At 39.8% G+C, this 12,629-nt stretch overlaps 1 protein-coding gene across 1 annotated transcript in view; it reads right to left on the bottom strand.

Annotated features, from left to right (window-relative positions):
- CACUL1 (CDK2 associated cullin domain 1) overlaps positions 1 to 12,433 on the bottom strand; it is a 119,927-nt gene extending 107,494 nt beyond the window's left edge. The window contains exon 1 of the mRNA XM_037804337.1: positions 11,788 to 12,433. Coding sequence (XP_037660265.1) covers positions 11,788 to 12,154 — 367 coding nt within the window. The 5' untranslated portion in view covers positions 12,155 to 12,433. The remainder of the gene's footprint in view (positions 1 to 11,787) is intronic.
- Positions 12,434 to 12,629: the final 196 nt, after the last annotated feature.

The following is a 12,629-nucleotide window of genomic DNA, read 5'->3' as shown; positions in this document are numbered from 1 at the left end:
TGTCTCTTAGCATTTCAATAACCCATTAGATCTGTGAGGAGGGCCCTTTTTGGTTTTTTTTGTTGTTTTTTTTTTTTAATCCTTTTTTCTTTCTCTAAAACAATTACTCTAAGAAGCCCAATACAGAAAGCTTCAAAGACTTGCAATTTTGGTAGGTCAAGACAAAAGCAGAACTAAGAGAGCTCTGAAACAAAAGGCAATAATCCAGTGGCTGAGAAAATTCACTAAACACCACAACTTCCCAAGTAAAGGGGGGTGTCTGCTCACAGCCATCATCCTGGTGGACAGGAAACACTCCTGCCCGTCGCCAGCCCCATAGCCCAGAGCTGCCCCAGACAACCCAGTGTGACAGAAGTGCTTCAAATAACAGGCACACACCACAAAACTGGGCGTGGACATTAGCCTTCCATGCAACCTCAGGTGACTGTCCCAGAGTTGGGAAGGTGGAGCAGTGTGAATTAACAAAGCCCCATTCAGCCATCATTTCAGCAGACTGGGAGCCTCCCTACACAGCCCAGCAGCACAGAACCGCCCTGGGGGGACGACACTCACCTGTGACATAGCACAGTCATCCCTCAACAGAGGACCAGGGGGTGCATGGCCTGGAAGAGGGAACGACTTGAAAGTCTCAGGAGCCATACGCCAATACCAAGGACTTGTGGGTCAGTGGCAGAGACAAACTGTGGCAGAACTGAACTGAAGGATTAGACTATTGCAGCAGCTTTAAAACTCCAGGATCACCAGGGAGATTTGATTGTTAGAGCCACCCCCCCTCCCTGACTGCCCAGAAACACGCCCCATATACAGGGCAGGCAACACCAACTACACACGCAAGCTTGGTACACCAATTGGACCCCACAAGACTCACTCCCCCACTCACCACAAAGGCAAAGCAGGGGAGAACTGGCTTGTGAAGAACAGGTGGCTTGTGGACGCCACCTGCTGGTTAGTTAGAGAAAGTGTACTCCACGAAGCTGTAGATCTGATAAATTAGAGATAAGGACTTCAATTGGTCTACAAATCCTAAAAGAACCCTATCAAGTTCAGCAAATGCCAAGAGGCCAAAAACAACAGAAAATTATAAAGCATATGAAAAAACCAGACGATATGGATAACCCAAGCCCAAGCACCCAAATCAAAAGATCAGAAGAGACACAGCACCTAGAGCAGCTACTCAAAGAACTAAAGATGAACAACGACACCATAGTACAGGATACAAAGGATATCAAGAAGACCCTACAAGAGCACAAAGAAGACATTGCAAGACTAAATAAAAAAACAGATGATCTTATGGAAATTAAAGAAACTGTTGACCAAACTAAAAAGATTCTGGACACTCATAGTACAAGACTAGAGGAAGTTGAACAACGAATCTGTGACCTGGAAGATGACAGAATGGAAAATGAAAGCATAAAAGAAAGAATGGGGGGGGGGGAATGAAAAAATCGAAACAGACCTCAGGGATATGATAGATAATATAAAACGTCCAAATATAAGACTCACTGGTGTTCCAGAAGGGGACGAAAAGGGTAAAGGTCTAGGAAGAGTATTCAAAGAAATTGTTGGGAAAACTTCCCAAATCTTCTAAACAACATAAATACACATATCATAAATGCTCAGCGAACTCCAAATACAATATATCCAAATAAACCCACTCCGAGACACATTCTGATCACACTGTCAAACACGGAAAAGAAGGAGCAAGTTCTGAAAGCAGCAAGAGAAAAGCAATTCACCACATACAAAGGAAACAGCATAAGACTAAGTAGTGACTACTCAGCAGCCACCATGGAGGCGAGAAGGCAGTGGCACGATATATTTAAAATTCTGAGTGAGAAAAATTTCCAACCAAGAATACTTTATCCAGCAAAACTCTCCTTCAAATTTGAGGGAGAGCTTAAATTTTTCACAGACAAACAAATGCTGAGAGAATTTGCTAACAAGAGACCTGCCCTACTGGAGATACTAAAGGGAGCCCTACAGACAGAGAAACAAAGAAACGACAGAGAGACGTGGAGAAAGGTTCAGTACTAAAGAGATTCGGTATGGGTGCAATACAGGATATTAATAGATAGAGGGGAAAAATATGACAAACATAAACCAAAGGATAAGATGGCTGATTCAAGAAATGCCTTCACGATTATAACGTTGAATGTAAATGGATTAAACTCCCCAATTAAAAGATATAGATTCGCAGAATGCATCAAAAAAAATGAACCATCAATATGTTGCATACAAGAGACTCATCTTAGACACAGGGACACAAAGAAACTGAAAGTGAAAGGATGGAAAAAAATATTTCATGCAAGCTACAGCCAAAAGAAAGCAGGTGTAGCAATATTAATCTCAGATAAAATAGACTTCAAATGCAGGGATGTTTTGAGAGACAAAGAAGGCCACTACATACTAATAAAAGGGGCAATTCAGCAAGAAGAAATAACAATCGTAAATGTCTATGCACCCAATCAAGGTGCCACAAAATACATGAGAGAAACACTGGCAAAACTAAAGGAAGCAATTGATGTTTCCACAATAATTGTCGGAGACTTCAACACATCACTCTTTCCTATAGATAGATCAACCAGACAGAAGACCAATAAGGAAATTGAAAACCTAAACAATCTGATAAATGAATTAGATTTAACAGACATATACAGAACATTACATCCCAAATCACCAGGATACACATACTTTTCTAGTGCTCACGGAACTTTCTCCAGAATAGATCATATGCTGGGACATAAAACAAGCCTCAATAAATTTAAAAAGATTGAAATTATTCAAAGCACATTCTCTGATCACAATGGAATACAATTAGAAGTCAATAACCATCAGAGACAGAAAATTCACAAATACCTGGAGGTTAAACAGCATACTCCTAAACAATCAGTGGGTTAAAGAAGAAATGGCAAGAGAAATTGCTAAATATATAGAGACGAATGAAAATGAGAACACAACATACCAAAACCTATGGGATGCAGCAAAAGCAGTGATGAGGGGGAAATTTATAGCACTAAACGCATATATTAAAAAGGAAGAAAGAGCCAAAATCAAAGAACTGATGGATCAACTGAAGAAGCTAGAAAATGAACAGCAAACCAATCCTAAACCAAGTAGAAGAAAAGAAATAACAAGGATTAAAGCAGAAATAAATGACATAGAGAACAAAAAAACAATAGAGAGGATAAATATCACCAAAAGTTGGTTCTTTGAGACGATCAACAAGATTGACAAGCCCCTAGCTAGACTGACAAAATCAAAAAGAGAGAAGACCCATATAAACAAAATAATGAATGAAAAAGGTGCCATAACTGTAGATCCTGAAGAAATTAAAAAAAATTATAAGAGGATACTATGAACAACTGTATGGCAACAAACTGGATAATGTAGAGGAAATGGACAATTTCCTGGAAACATAGGAACAACCTAGACTGACCAGAGAAGAAATAGAAGACCTCAATCAACCCATCACAAGCAAAGAGATCCAATCAGTCATCAAAAATCTTCCCACAAATAAATGCCCAGGGCCAGATGGCTTCACAGGGGAATTCTACCAAACTTTCCAGAAAGAACCGACACCAATCTTACGTAAACTCTTTCAAAACATTGAAGAAAATGGAACACTACCTAACTCATTTTATGAAGCTAACATCAATCTAATACCAAAACCAGGCAAAGATGCTACAAAAAAGGAAAACTACCGGCCAATCTCCCCAATGAATATAGATGCAAAAATCCTCAACAAAATACTTGCAAATCAAATCCAAAGACACATTAAAAAAATCATACACCATGACCAAGTGGGGTTCATTCCAGGCATGCAAGGATGGTTGAACATAAGAAAATCAATCAATGTATTACAACACATTGAAAATTCGAAAGGGAAAAATCAAATGATCATCTCAATAGACGCTGAAAAAGCATTTGACAAAATCCAACATCCCTTTTTGATAAAAACACTTCAAAAGGTAGGAATTGAAGGAAACTTCCTCAATACGATAAAGAGCATATATGAAAAACCCAGCATAGTACTCAATGGTGAGAGACTGAAAGCCTTCCCTCTAAGATTAGGAACAAGACAACGATGCCCGCTGTCACCACCGTTATTCAACATTGTGCTGGAAGTGCTAGCCAGGGCAATCCGGCAAGACAAAGAAATAAAAGGCATCCAAATTGGAAAAGACTATGTGCGGATCTCTCAGCAGAAACCATGGAGGCAAGAAGGAAGTGGTGTGATATATTTAAGATACTGAAAGAGAAAAACCACCAACCAAGAATCCTATATCCAGTGAAGCTGTCCTTCAAATATGAGAGAGAGCTCAAAATATTTTCTGACAAACAATGAGAGTTTGTGAACAAGACACCTGCCCTACGGGAAATACTAAAGGGAGCACTAGAGAGTGATAGAAGACAGGAGTGCATGGTCTGGAACACAATTTTGGGAGATGTTAGCACAACAATGTAAGTACACTAAACAAAGATAACTATGAATACGGTTGAGAGAGGAAGGTGGGGAACATGTGAGACACCACAAGAAAGGAGGAAAGATAAAGACTGGGACTGTATAACTTGGTGAAATCTAGAGTATTCAACAATTGTGATAAAATGTACAAATATGTTCTTTTATGAGGGAGAACAAGCAAATGTCAACCTTGCAAGGTGTTAAAAATGGGGAGGCATTGGGGGAGGGATGCAATCAGCATAAACTAGAGACTGTAACTAATAGAATCATTGTAGCATGCTTCCTTTAATGTAACAAAGGTGACATACCAAGGTAAATGCAGATAAGAGGGGGGGATAGGGGAGGCATGTTAGACACTTGACATTGGTGGTATTGTCTGATTCTTTATTCTACTTTGATTTAAGGTTATTTTTCCTTTTGCTGCTTCCTAGCTGTCATTTTGTTTTCCTCTTTCTTTTGCCTCTCTACCTTCTTTGACTCTCTCTCCTGCCTTGTGGAAGAAATGTAGATGCCCTTATATAGATAGTCGTGAAGGTGGTGAACACATAAATGTATGACCATGCAGAGAACCACTGATTATTTACTTGGGATGGAATGTATGGTGAGTGAACAAAATCATATTAAAAAAAAAAAAATGGGTTGATGACATAACCTCGAGGGCAATATACTGAGTGAGATAAGCCAGACACATACGGACAATTATTGCAGGGTCTCACTGATAGGAACTAATTATAATATGTAAATTCATAGACATGAAATATAAGGTACCAAGATATAGGACGAGGCTTAAGAATGGGGAGCGGTTGCTTAGCATGAGCAGAATGTTCAATTAGGATGAACTTAAATGTTTGGAAATGAACAGGGGTGTCGGTTGCAAGATGTGAGAATAACTAACAGCACTGAATGGTGTGTGAATGAGGTGGAAAGGGGAAGCTCAGAGTCATATATGTCACCAGAAGGAAAGCTGGAGGTCAAAAAATGGGAATGTATAAAACTGAATCCTATGGTGGGCAATGTCCATGATCAACTGTACAAATACTAGAAATCGCTTCCATGAACCAGAATAAATGTATGACAATAGAATTAGAAGTTAATAATCGAGTGGCATATAGGGAAAAAATATATACCTATTGCAAACTATATACTACAGTTAGTAGTATTTCAGCATTTTTTCATAAACAGTAACAAATGTACTATACCAATACTACGAGTCAACAATTGAGGGGGGTTGGTTAGGAATAGGGGAGGATTAGAGTTTCCTTTTCTTTTTTTCTTTTTTCATCTTTCACTTTATTTCTTGTCTGGAGTAATGAAGTTTCTAAAAATTGAACAAAAATTAAGTGTGGTGATGGATGCACAGCTCTATGAGGGTACCCAGGGGCAAGTGATTGTACACTTTGGATCTTTGGATAATTGTCTGGTATCTGAACAATCTCAATAAAAATGAAAAAAAATTTTAAAAAAAATGGCTTTAATAGACCTTTTTCCAAAGAGGAAATACAGATTGCTAAATAGCACATAAAAAGATGTTTAACATCACTTGGTTTAACATCACTTGGTATTAGGGAAATGCAAATCAAAACCACAATGAGATATCATTTCATACCTACCAGAATGGCCACTATTAAAAAAACAAAAAACTACAAGTGTTGGAGATAATGTGGATAAATTAGAACACTCATTCACTACTGGAAGGAATGCAGAATGGTGCAGCCACTGTGGAAGACAGTTTGGCAGTTCCTCAGGAAGCTAAGGATAGAACTGCCATATGATCTGGCAATCCCACTATTAGATATATACCCAGAAGAACTGAAAGCAGGGACTCAAACAGACCTTTGCACACTGATGTTCATAGTGGCATTATTCACAACACTTCCAAAACATGGAAGCAACCCAAGTGTCCATCTACCAATGAGTGGATAGACAAAATAATGGCATATACATATGATGGAATATTATTCAGCTACAAGAAGGAATGAAGTCCTGATACATCCAACAACATGGATGAAACCTGAGGATATTACATTGAGTGAAATAAGCCAGACACAAAAGGACAAATACTGTATGATCTCACTGATATGAACTAATTATAATAAGCAAACACATAGGGTTAGAATCTAGAATGCAGGTAACCTGATGATAGAACGGGGGGTAGAGAATGGAAAGCTGATGTTTAATTTGTGAAGAATTTCAGTTTAGATTGACTGTAAATGTTTGGAAACAGATAGTGGTAATGGTAGCATGTTATTGTAGAGCAATTAACAGTGCTGAATTATGCTTGTGAATGTGGTTGAAAGAGGAAGTTTTGGGTTGTATACGTTACAAGAAGTAAAGTTAGAAGACAATATATGGGACTGTGAAACACAGTGAAACTTGTTGTGGATGATGGACTGTGGTTAATAGTACAAATATAAGAATGTTCTTTAATGAATTACAACAAATGTACGCCACTATTACGAGGCGTTAAGAGTGGTATATGTGGAAAAATATACCTAATGTAAATTAGAGACTATAGTTAACAGTAATATTTTAATATTCTTTCATCAACTGTAACAAACATACCACATTAACGCAAAGTGTCAAAAATGGGGGGGTATATGGGAATGTTGTATTCTTAACAAGAGTTTTCTGTAACTCTACAACTTTTCTAATTTAAAAAAATTACAGTAAATTTTTTAAAACCATTATGCTAAGTGAAAGAAACACTACTTTAAAGGGTGGCAGGGTGGTGGTGGCTCCCTTACTTTGGTGGGATAACGGATTACCAGTGACAAAGAACACATGGAAACACTTCATCCCCAGATATAAAGTGAACATGGTTATCAGAATAGGAAACAGAACCAGAATGGTTATCAGAATGGGTTCATCATCAACGATCTCTGGTAGTGGCTAACCATGGTGTCCTTAGGAAAAATAGATAGGCAGTATACTAAGGTATTCTTGATCTCTATAATGGGAAGGAAACAAACAAACAAACAAACAAAACAAACAAAAAAGAAACTCTAGGTATATCAAATAAAGGCGCCCTTGGAATAAAGGAGAGGATGGGTTCCACTGAGGAAGGGCCCTATAAAAAGGCTCCAAGATCATAAAGTCTTCCTCCTGGCCTTTGCCCAAGTAACATACAGCTGTTTATTAGGGGGACAGTGCATTTGGGAAATGTAATCACTCGTACTTCTCAGGGATTACTCCACCCAGGAATTACTAACCCTTAGGGACCACAATGCCACTGTGGTAAATCAGTCAGATCAGGAGCTTATGGAGGACAAATGATACATCTTGTTTAGGCCTCAATTCATCTCACAATTGGCAAAACAGATCCATGGACCCACCCCGTAATTTCCCCAGTTCTTGAATGCACAGTTAATGGCTCTCTGATCTATGGAGTAAGGGCTATCAGCATAGAAATGGCTAAGTTAGATCCCTAGAACTTTCCCTTCCTACCAAAATAATAAACCGAAAGCAACAGCAAATCCCTGTGGGACTACAGAGAACTGTACCACCTTCAAAGACTTGTAACATACAGGGATGCTGGCTTCTTAGGACATCTTAATTTCAACAGCTTATTTGGTCAGTGCAGAAGAGGCAGATCTTAGAGAATGACTGCGGATTATAGTGAATCAAATCAAGTGGTGGCTCCAATTGCAGCTGCTGTTCCAGATACTGTCTCTTTACTAGGACAAATCAACACCATTCCTGGCACCTAGTATACATCCATCAAGGTCATAATTTTTTTTCCCTCTATTCCAAAAACAGAGCCCAGGAGAAGCTGTTTTCACATTACAGTCCAGAAGTACATCTTTACCATCATAGCTCAGGGCTATATTGACACCTCAGCTATCTTTCACTATCTGATCTACAAACCTTGAGCATCTCACCATGCCACACATCTACTACACTGTTACCTCCACCAGCAAGAAATCACGTTTTCCTATATCTCCATGTCCCCACCAACACTTAGCATTATCCAGCTTCTAATTTTTGCCCTCTAATAAGTGAAAAAAGACACTCCATTACTGTTTTTAATTTGCATTTCTCTGTGTTATTAACGTTCTCAAAAATCTCCCCTATGCCTGTTAGGATTTCCAATTCTGTAAACTACTTATTAATATCCTCTGCCTGTTTCTACACGGGTTGCTGCTCTCTTCTTGTTGATGTGTAGTCCTTTGTATAGTCTGGCCATTAATCCTTTGTCAGCTTCAGGCACTGCAAATATCCTCACCTCCTTTCATCTGTCTTTTGTTGAATGAAAATCCTTAATTTTTATGTAATCAAAGTCATTTTTGCCTGAGAAGTTTTTAAAGCTTTTAAGAAGTCCTTCCCTATCCCTAGGGAAAGACCTTCTTCTGTACTGTCTTCTATTAACTTTATAGTTTTCCTATCACATAAAAATCTTTAATCTATTCAGAGTCCATCCTGTTTATAGTGTTAGGTTTATTTTTTTTCTCCATATAGTGAGTCAATATCCCTCATATGACTCCTTTGTCCAGTGATTTACAGTGCCACCTTTATGTTCCCAAATATATATGAGGTCAGTGTCTACATTCTCATGTGTTCCACTAATTATTTTTCTGTCCTTGTACTTGTACCAGTTTTAATTTCTACAGCCTTGAAATATTAGTTTAACTTCTGATAAGACAAGACTCCCAAAACAAATTTTTAAGATTGACTTCGCTATTCACAAACTTTATCCTGCCATAAATTTTAGATTTAGGTTATTGAATTTGTCAAACAAACCAAGTAGAATTTTTATTGTATTACACTGAATTAATAGATTAAAATGGAGAAAACTGACATCTTTATAATAATAAATAATCCTATCCGAGAGCATTGTAAGTTAGTCCATTTACTTAGATTCTCTTCTAGTTCCTTACTAACATTTTCTCCTTAAAAGTCTTGTGTATTCTTCAGTTAATTCCTAGATATTTTATAGTTTTATTGCCACTATCATATACGATAGAATAGGTAACTTTTGATTAGCTTTACTAGTTGATTATTGCTACTATAGTAAATGCTATTAATGTTTGAATATTGATCTGAAATCCAGCAATCTTGCTACATTCTTATTAGTTCTAACAGTTTCCCTCTTGATTCTAATTGTTCTTCTAAGTAGGTGATCATATTATTTGCAAATAATGAGTTTATCTCTTCCCTTCCGATTCTTATACCTTGTATATCCCCTCTTTAGTAGTATTGGTCAGGGCCTTTTTACCATGTTACACAGTAGTAACGATGGGGCATCTTTATCTTGCTCTCGATTTAAAAGTGAATGCATCTAAAATTAAATATGATTATTAAGTGTCATTATAAATAACTGTAGGTTTTATCTACCTATCTCGTACCCCTCGTTTGCTAAGAGTTTTTATCATAAATAGAGAGAATCTTATTCAATGATTTTTATGGCATCAAATGAGAATTATGATTTTTGTTCTTTAATCTAATGAGATAAATTACATTGACAGGTTAAAAGATGTTGAACCATGCTTACATTCCTAGGACAAACTATGGAACATGATTCTTTAACACACTGTTGCATTTGATAAGCTAATATGTTATGTGAGATTTTCATATCTATGCTAATAAGAGAAATAGGCCTACAATCTTCTCTTACATTATCTACTTTTAGAATCAAGATTTCACTAACTTCATAATATGAGTTTGACATCTTTCTTCCTTTTTTTTTTTCTATTTCCCAGAACAACTTGTAATAAGGAATAGCATTATTTAAAAGCTCGATGGAACTCACTTAAAAGACTTTATGGGTCCAGGGTTTTTGAAAGAGGAGGTCCTTACAATTTCAGTTTAATAAATATTTGTTAGTCAGTTCAAGTTATCTATTTCTTCTTGTACCATTTTCACAGTTTCATTTTTCTAAGAATTTATACATTTTATCAAGGCTTTCAAATTAGCCTATAGTGATTCTATGAGAGGTCTGACTAGCTTATTAGCGTTTTTCAAAGAACAGTCTCTTCCTTTGGCAAATCTTTTTGTTCTGATTTCATCAATTTCTGCCCTTAGCTTTATGCTGTTTGTGAACTCCTCAAATTTACTTTAAGCACTAAAGCAAGCTTCCTTCAGCATTTAGGTAAGTCACTGTGTTGCTCTGTACAAGGTCTGGCTTCACAACATAGACTTCAACACAGAAATTATACAATATAAACGCTATTCTCATGCACAAGTAAGGGAAAAACTCATACAAATCTTACCCACCATAACCATATATGAATGTCTTTAACTACAACAGCATCTTGAAGGCAAATAAATAAAGATTATGTGTTGTTCTCACACACAAAATTGTGTAAGGCTAGGACTCCATATCTGAAGCAAGGCCAATATTTTCTCTCCACAGCTAATTGGACAATTACTGGTAAAGCTGGATAAAATTAGTAACTAGAAATAAAATCTCCAGTTGCTTTACCAGATGCCATTCAAAACAAACTTGCAGTTAATAACAGGAGAGAAAAACCTGGCTGTGACTGTCACACACACAAACACACACCCAAATCACTCAAAGCAAAACACATTTATTTTCCTAGTGTGGAAACACATTCTGGTTGGGGCCAGTTTCAAATTACAAAAGAGATTTTGGTCTTAAATCTTTCTGCCTGCAATTGAGCATTAAGAGAGATCACTATCATAACAAAGTTCAATATTCAACAGAATCTTGGGTTTGGACACATGGTGAAGGACATTCTTATGAGAGCAGATCTGAAAAGTGATTTTATACATTATTACTTTCAAAACGGATGTCTCAGCTACCATCGCATTGGTACTACACAAGAAACAACTCCTACATTTCCCTATCTGGATGTAGAAGGTATACACTGGAGCAAGGAAAGAACGAGGTGTAGATATAGGTCAACTTTCCAATCCCTGACCTGTTTAACGCAAACTGGCTAAAAGCACAAGAACTCAAGTTGCCAGATTTCTTTTCTAGATCTCTGGCTGCAGCAAAAGACTGAAGTCCTCTTTAACAAAACTCACGCAGCCTTATTTCCCCCCTCACCTTTGAGAGAAACTTTAAAGAGGGGTGGACAGAGAAGAGTTTCCTAAGGCTGAGAGGCAGCCAGTTGAGATAAAAATCGCGTTTGCAGAAGAACTTAGGGCTGTGTGCGTTACCAGGCTGCTTCTCTAGGCCAGGTAATACAAGAAGCCAGGGCCGCTCCGGCGCGGGCCGCAAACACCCATCGGGGAGAGGGGGAACGGGAAGGGGAGGAGAGCCCCAGGCCTGAAACAAAGGAAGCGGGGCTGCTCCGGGAGGTGTGGATTCGGCGTCCGAGTGGGGAGGAGAAAAGCCAAGACTGCTAGGGAAAAGCTGGACTCACAGAACTTGGAGGTGGAGGTGTTGATGTTGATGGTGGAGCTGGGGGTGGGGGTGGGGACCGCCTTGGCCACGGCAGCGGCCGCGTCGCAGCTCTTCAACATCATGATCACCCCATTGGCCTCCGGCGGTGGCGACAGTCCCATCGACAGCCCCTCCTTGGGGCCCTTCCTGTCCACGGAGACCACGGGCACCGTCAGTAGCTGCCCCCCCGGAGGCTCTCGGACAGAGGCTGGAATCGACGAGGGGGGCGGCGGGGGTGGCGGAGGCTGCCGGAAGCCGTCCACGGCGGCCTCCCAGTTGTTGTGGTTCTGATCGTCCATCATCGCCTCGTAGCTGCCCCCCTCCTCCTCTTCCATGCTCTCCTCCATCCTGCTGGCCCCCGGCACCCGCCCGCCTCACAGACACCTGCGGCCCGTCTCAACCCCGGGCCAGGGGTACCGCAGCCTCCTCGAACTCACATCGCCGGTGACGGAAACGGGCGCGGCGGGGAGGGCAGCAGCACCCTGGGTCCCTCACTGCCCGCTGGGCCGACTATCTTAGAAGACTAGGCTGACGGCGCTGGGCGCTCCCCGGCTCTCTTCTGGAAGAGGCAGCCGTAAAGCGCCGGGGCCCCTCACGACATTTTTCAGCAGCTTCCAGCAGGCAGTTGGAAAGGGTAGCTGGGGGAACGGCCCGGAGGGCACGTGGTGCGAGGGACCAGCGGGGAGAAAGCAAAACGAAAATGGGCGGGAGCCGTGAGTCACCCCCACGCAACCCGGCAAAGGTTCGCCAAGCTTCGTCTACTCCCGCAGTGAGAGGGCGGGGCGAGGAGTTCCGAAGAGCATTCGTCATCCCCGCCTACTG

Source organism: Choloepus didactylus, chromosome 15 (genome assembly GCF_015220235.1).
Source record: "Choloepus didactylus isolate mChoDid1 chromosome 15, mChoDid1.pri, whole genome shotgun sequence".
Lineage (NCBI taxonomy): Eukaryota > Metazoa > Chordata > Mammalia > Pilosa > Megalonychidae > Choloepus > Choloepus didactylus.
Note: the sequence above shows the minus strand (reverse complement) of the source record. Positions and strands in the feature narration are given on the sequence as shown.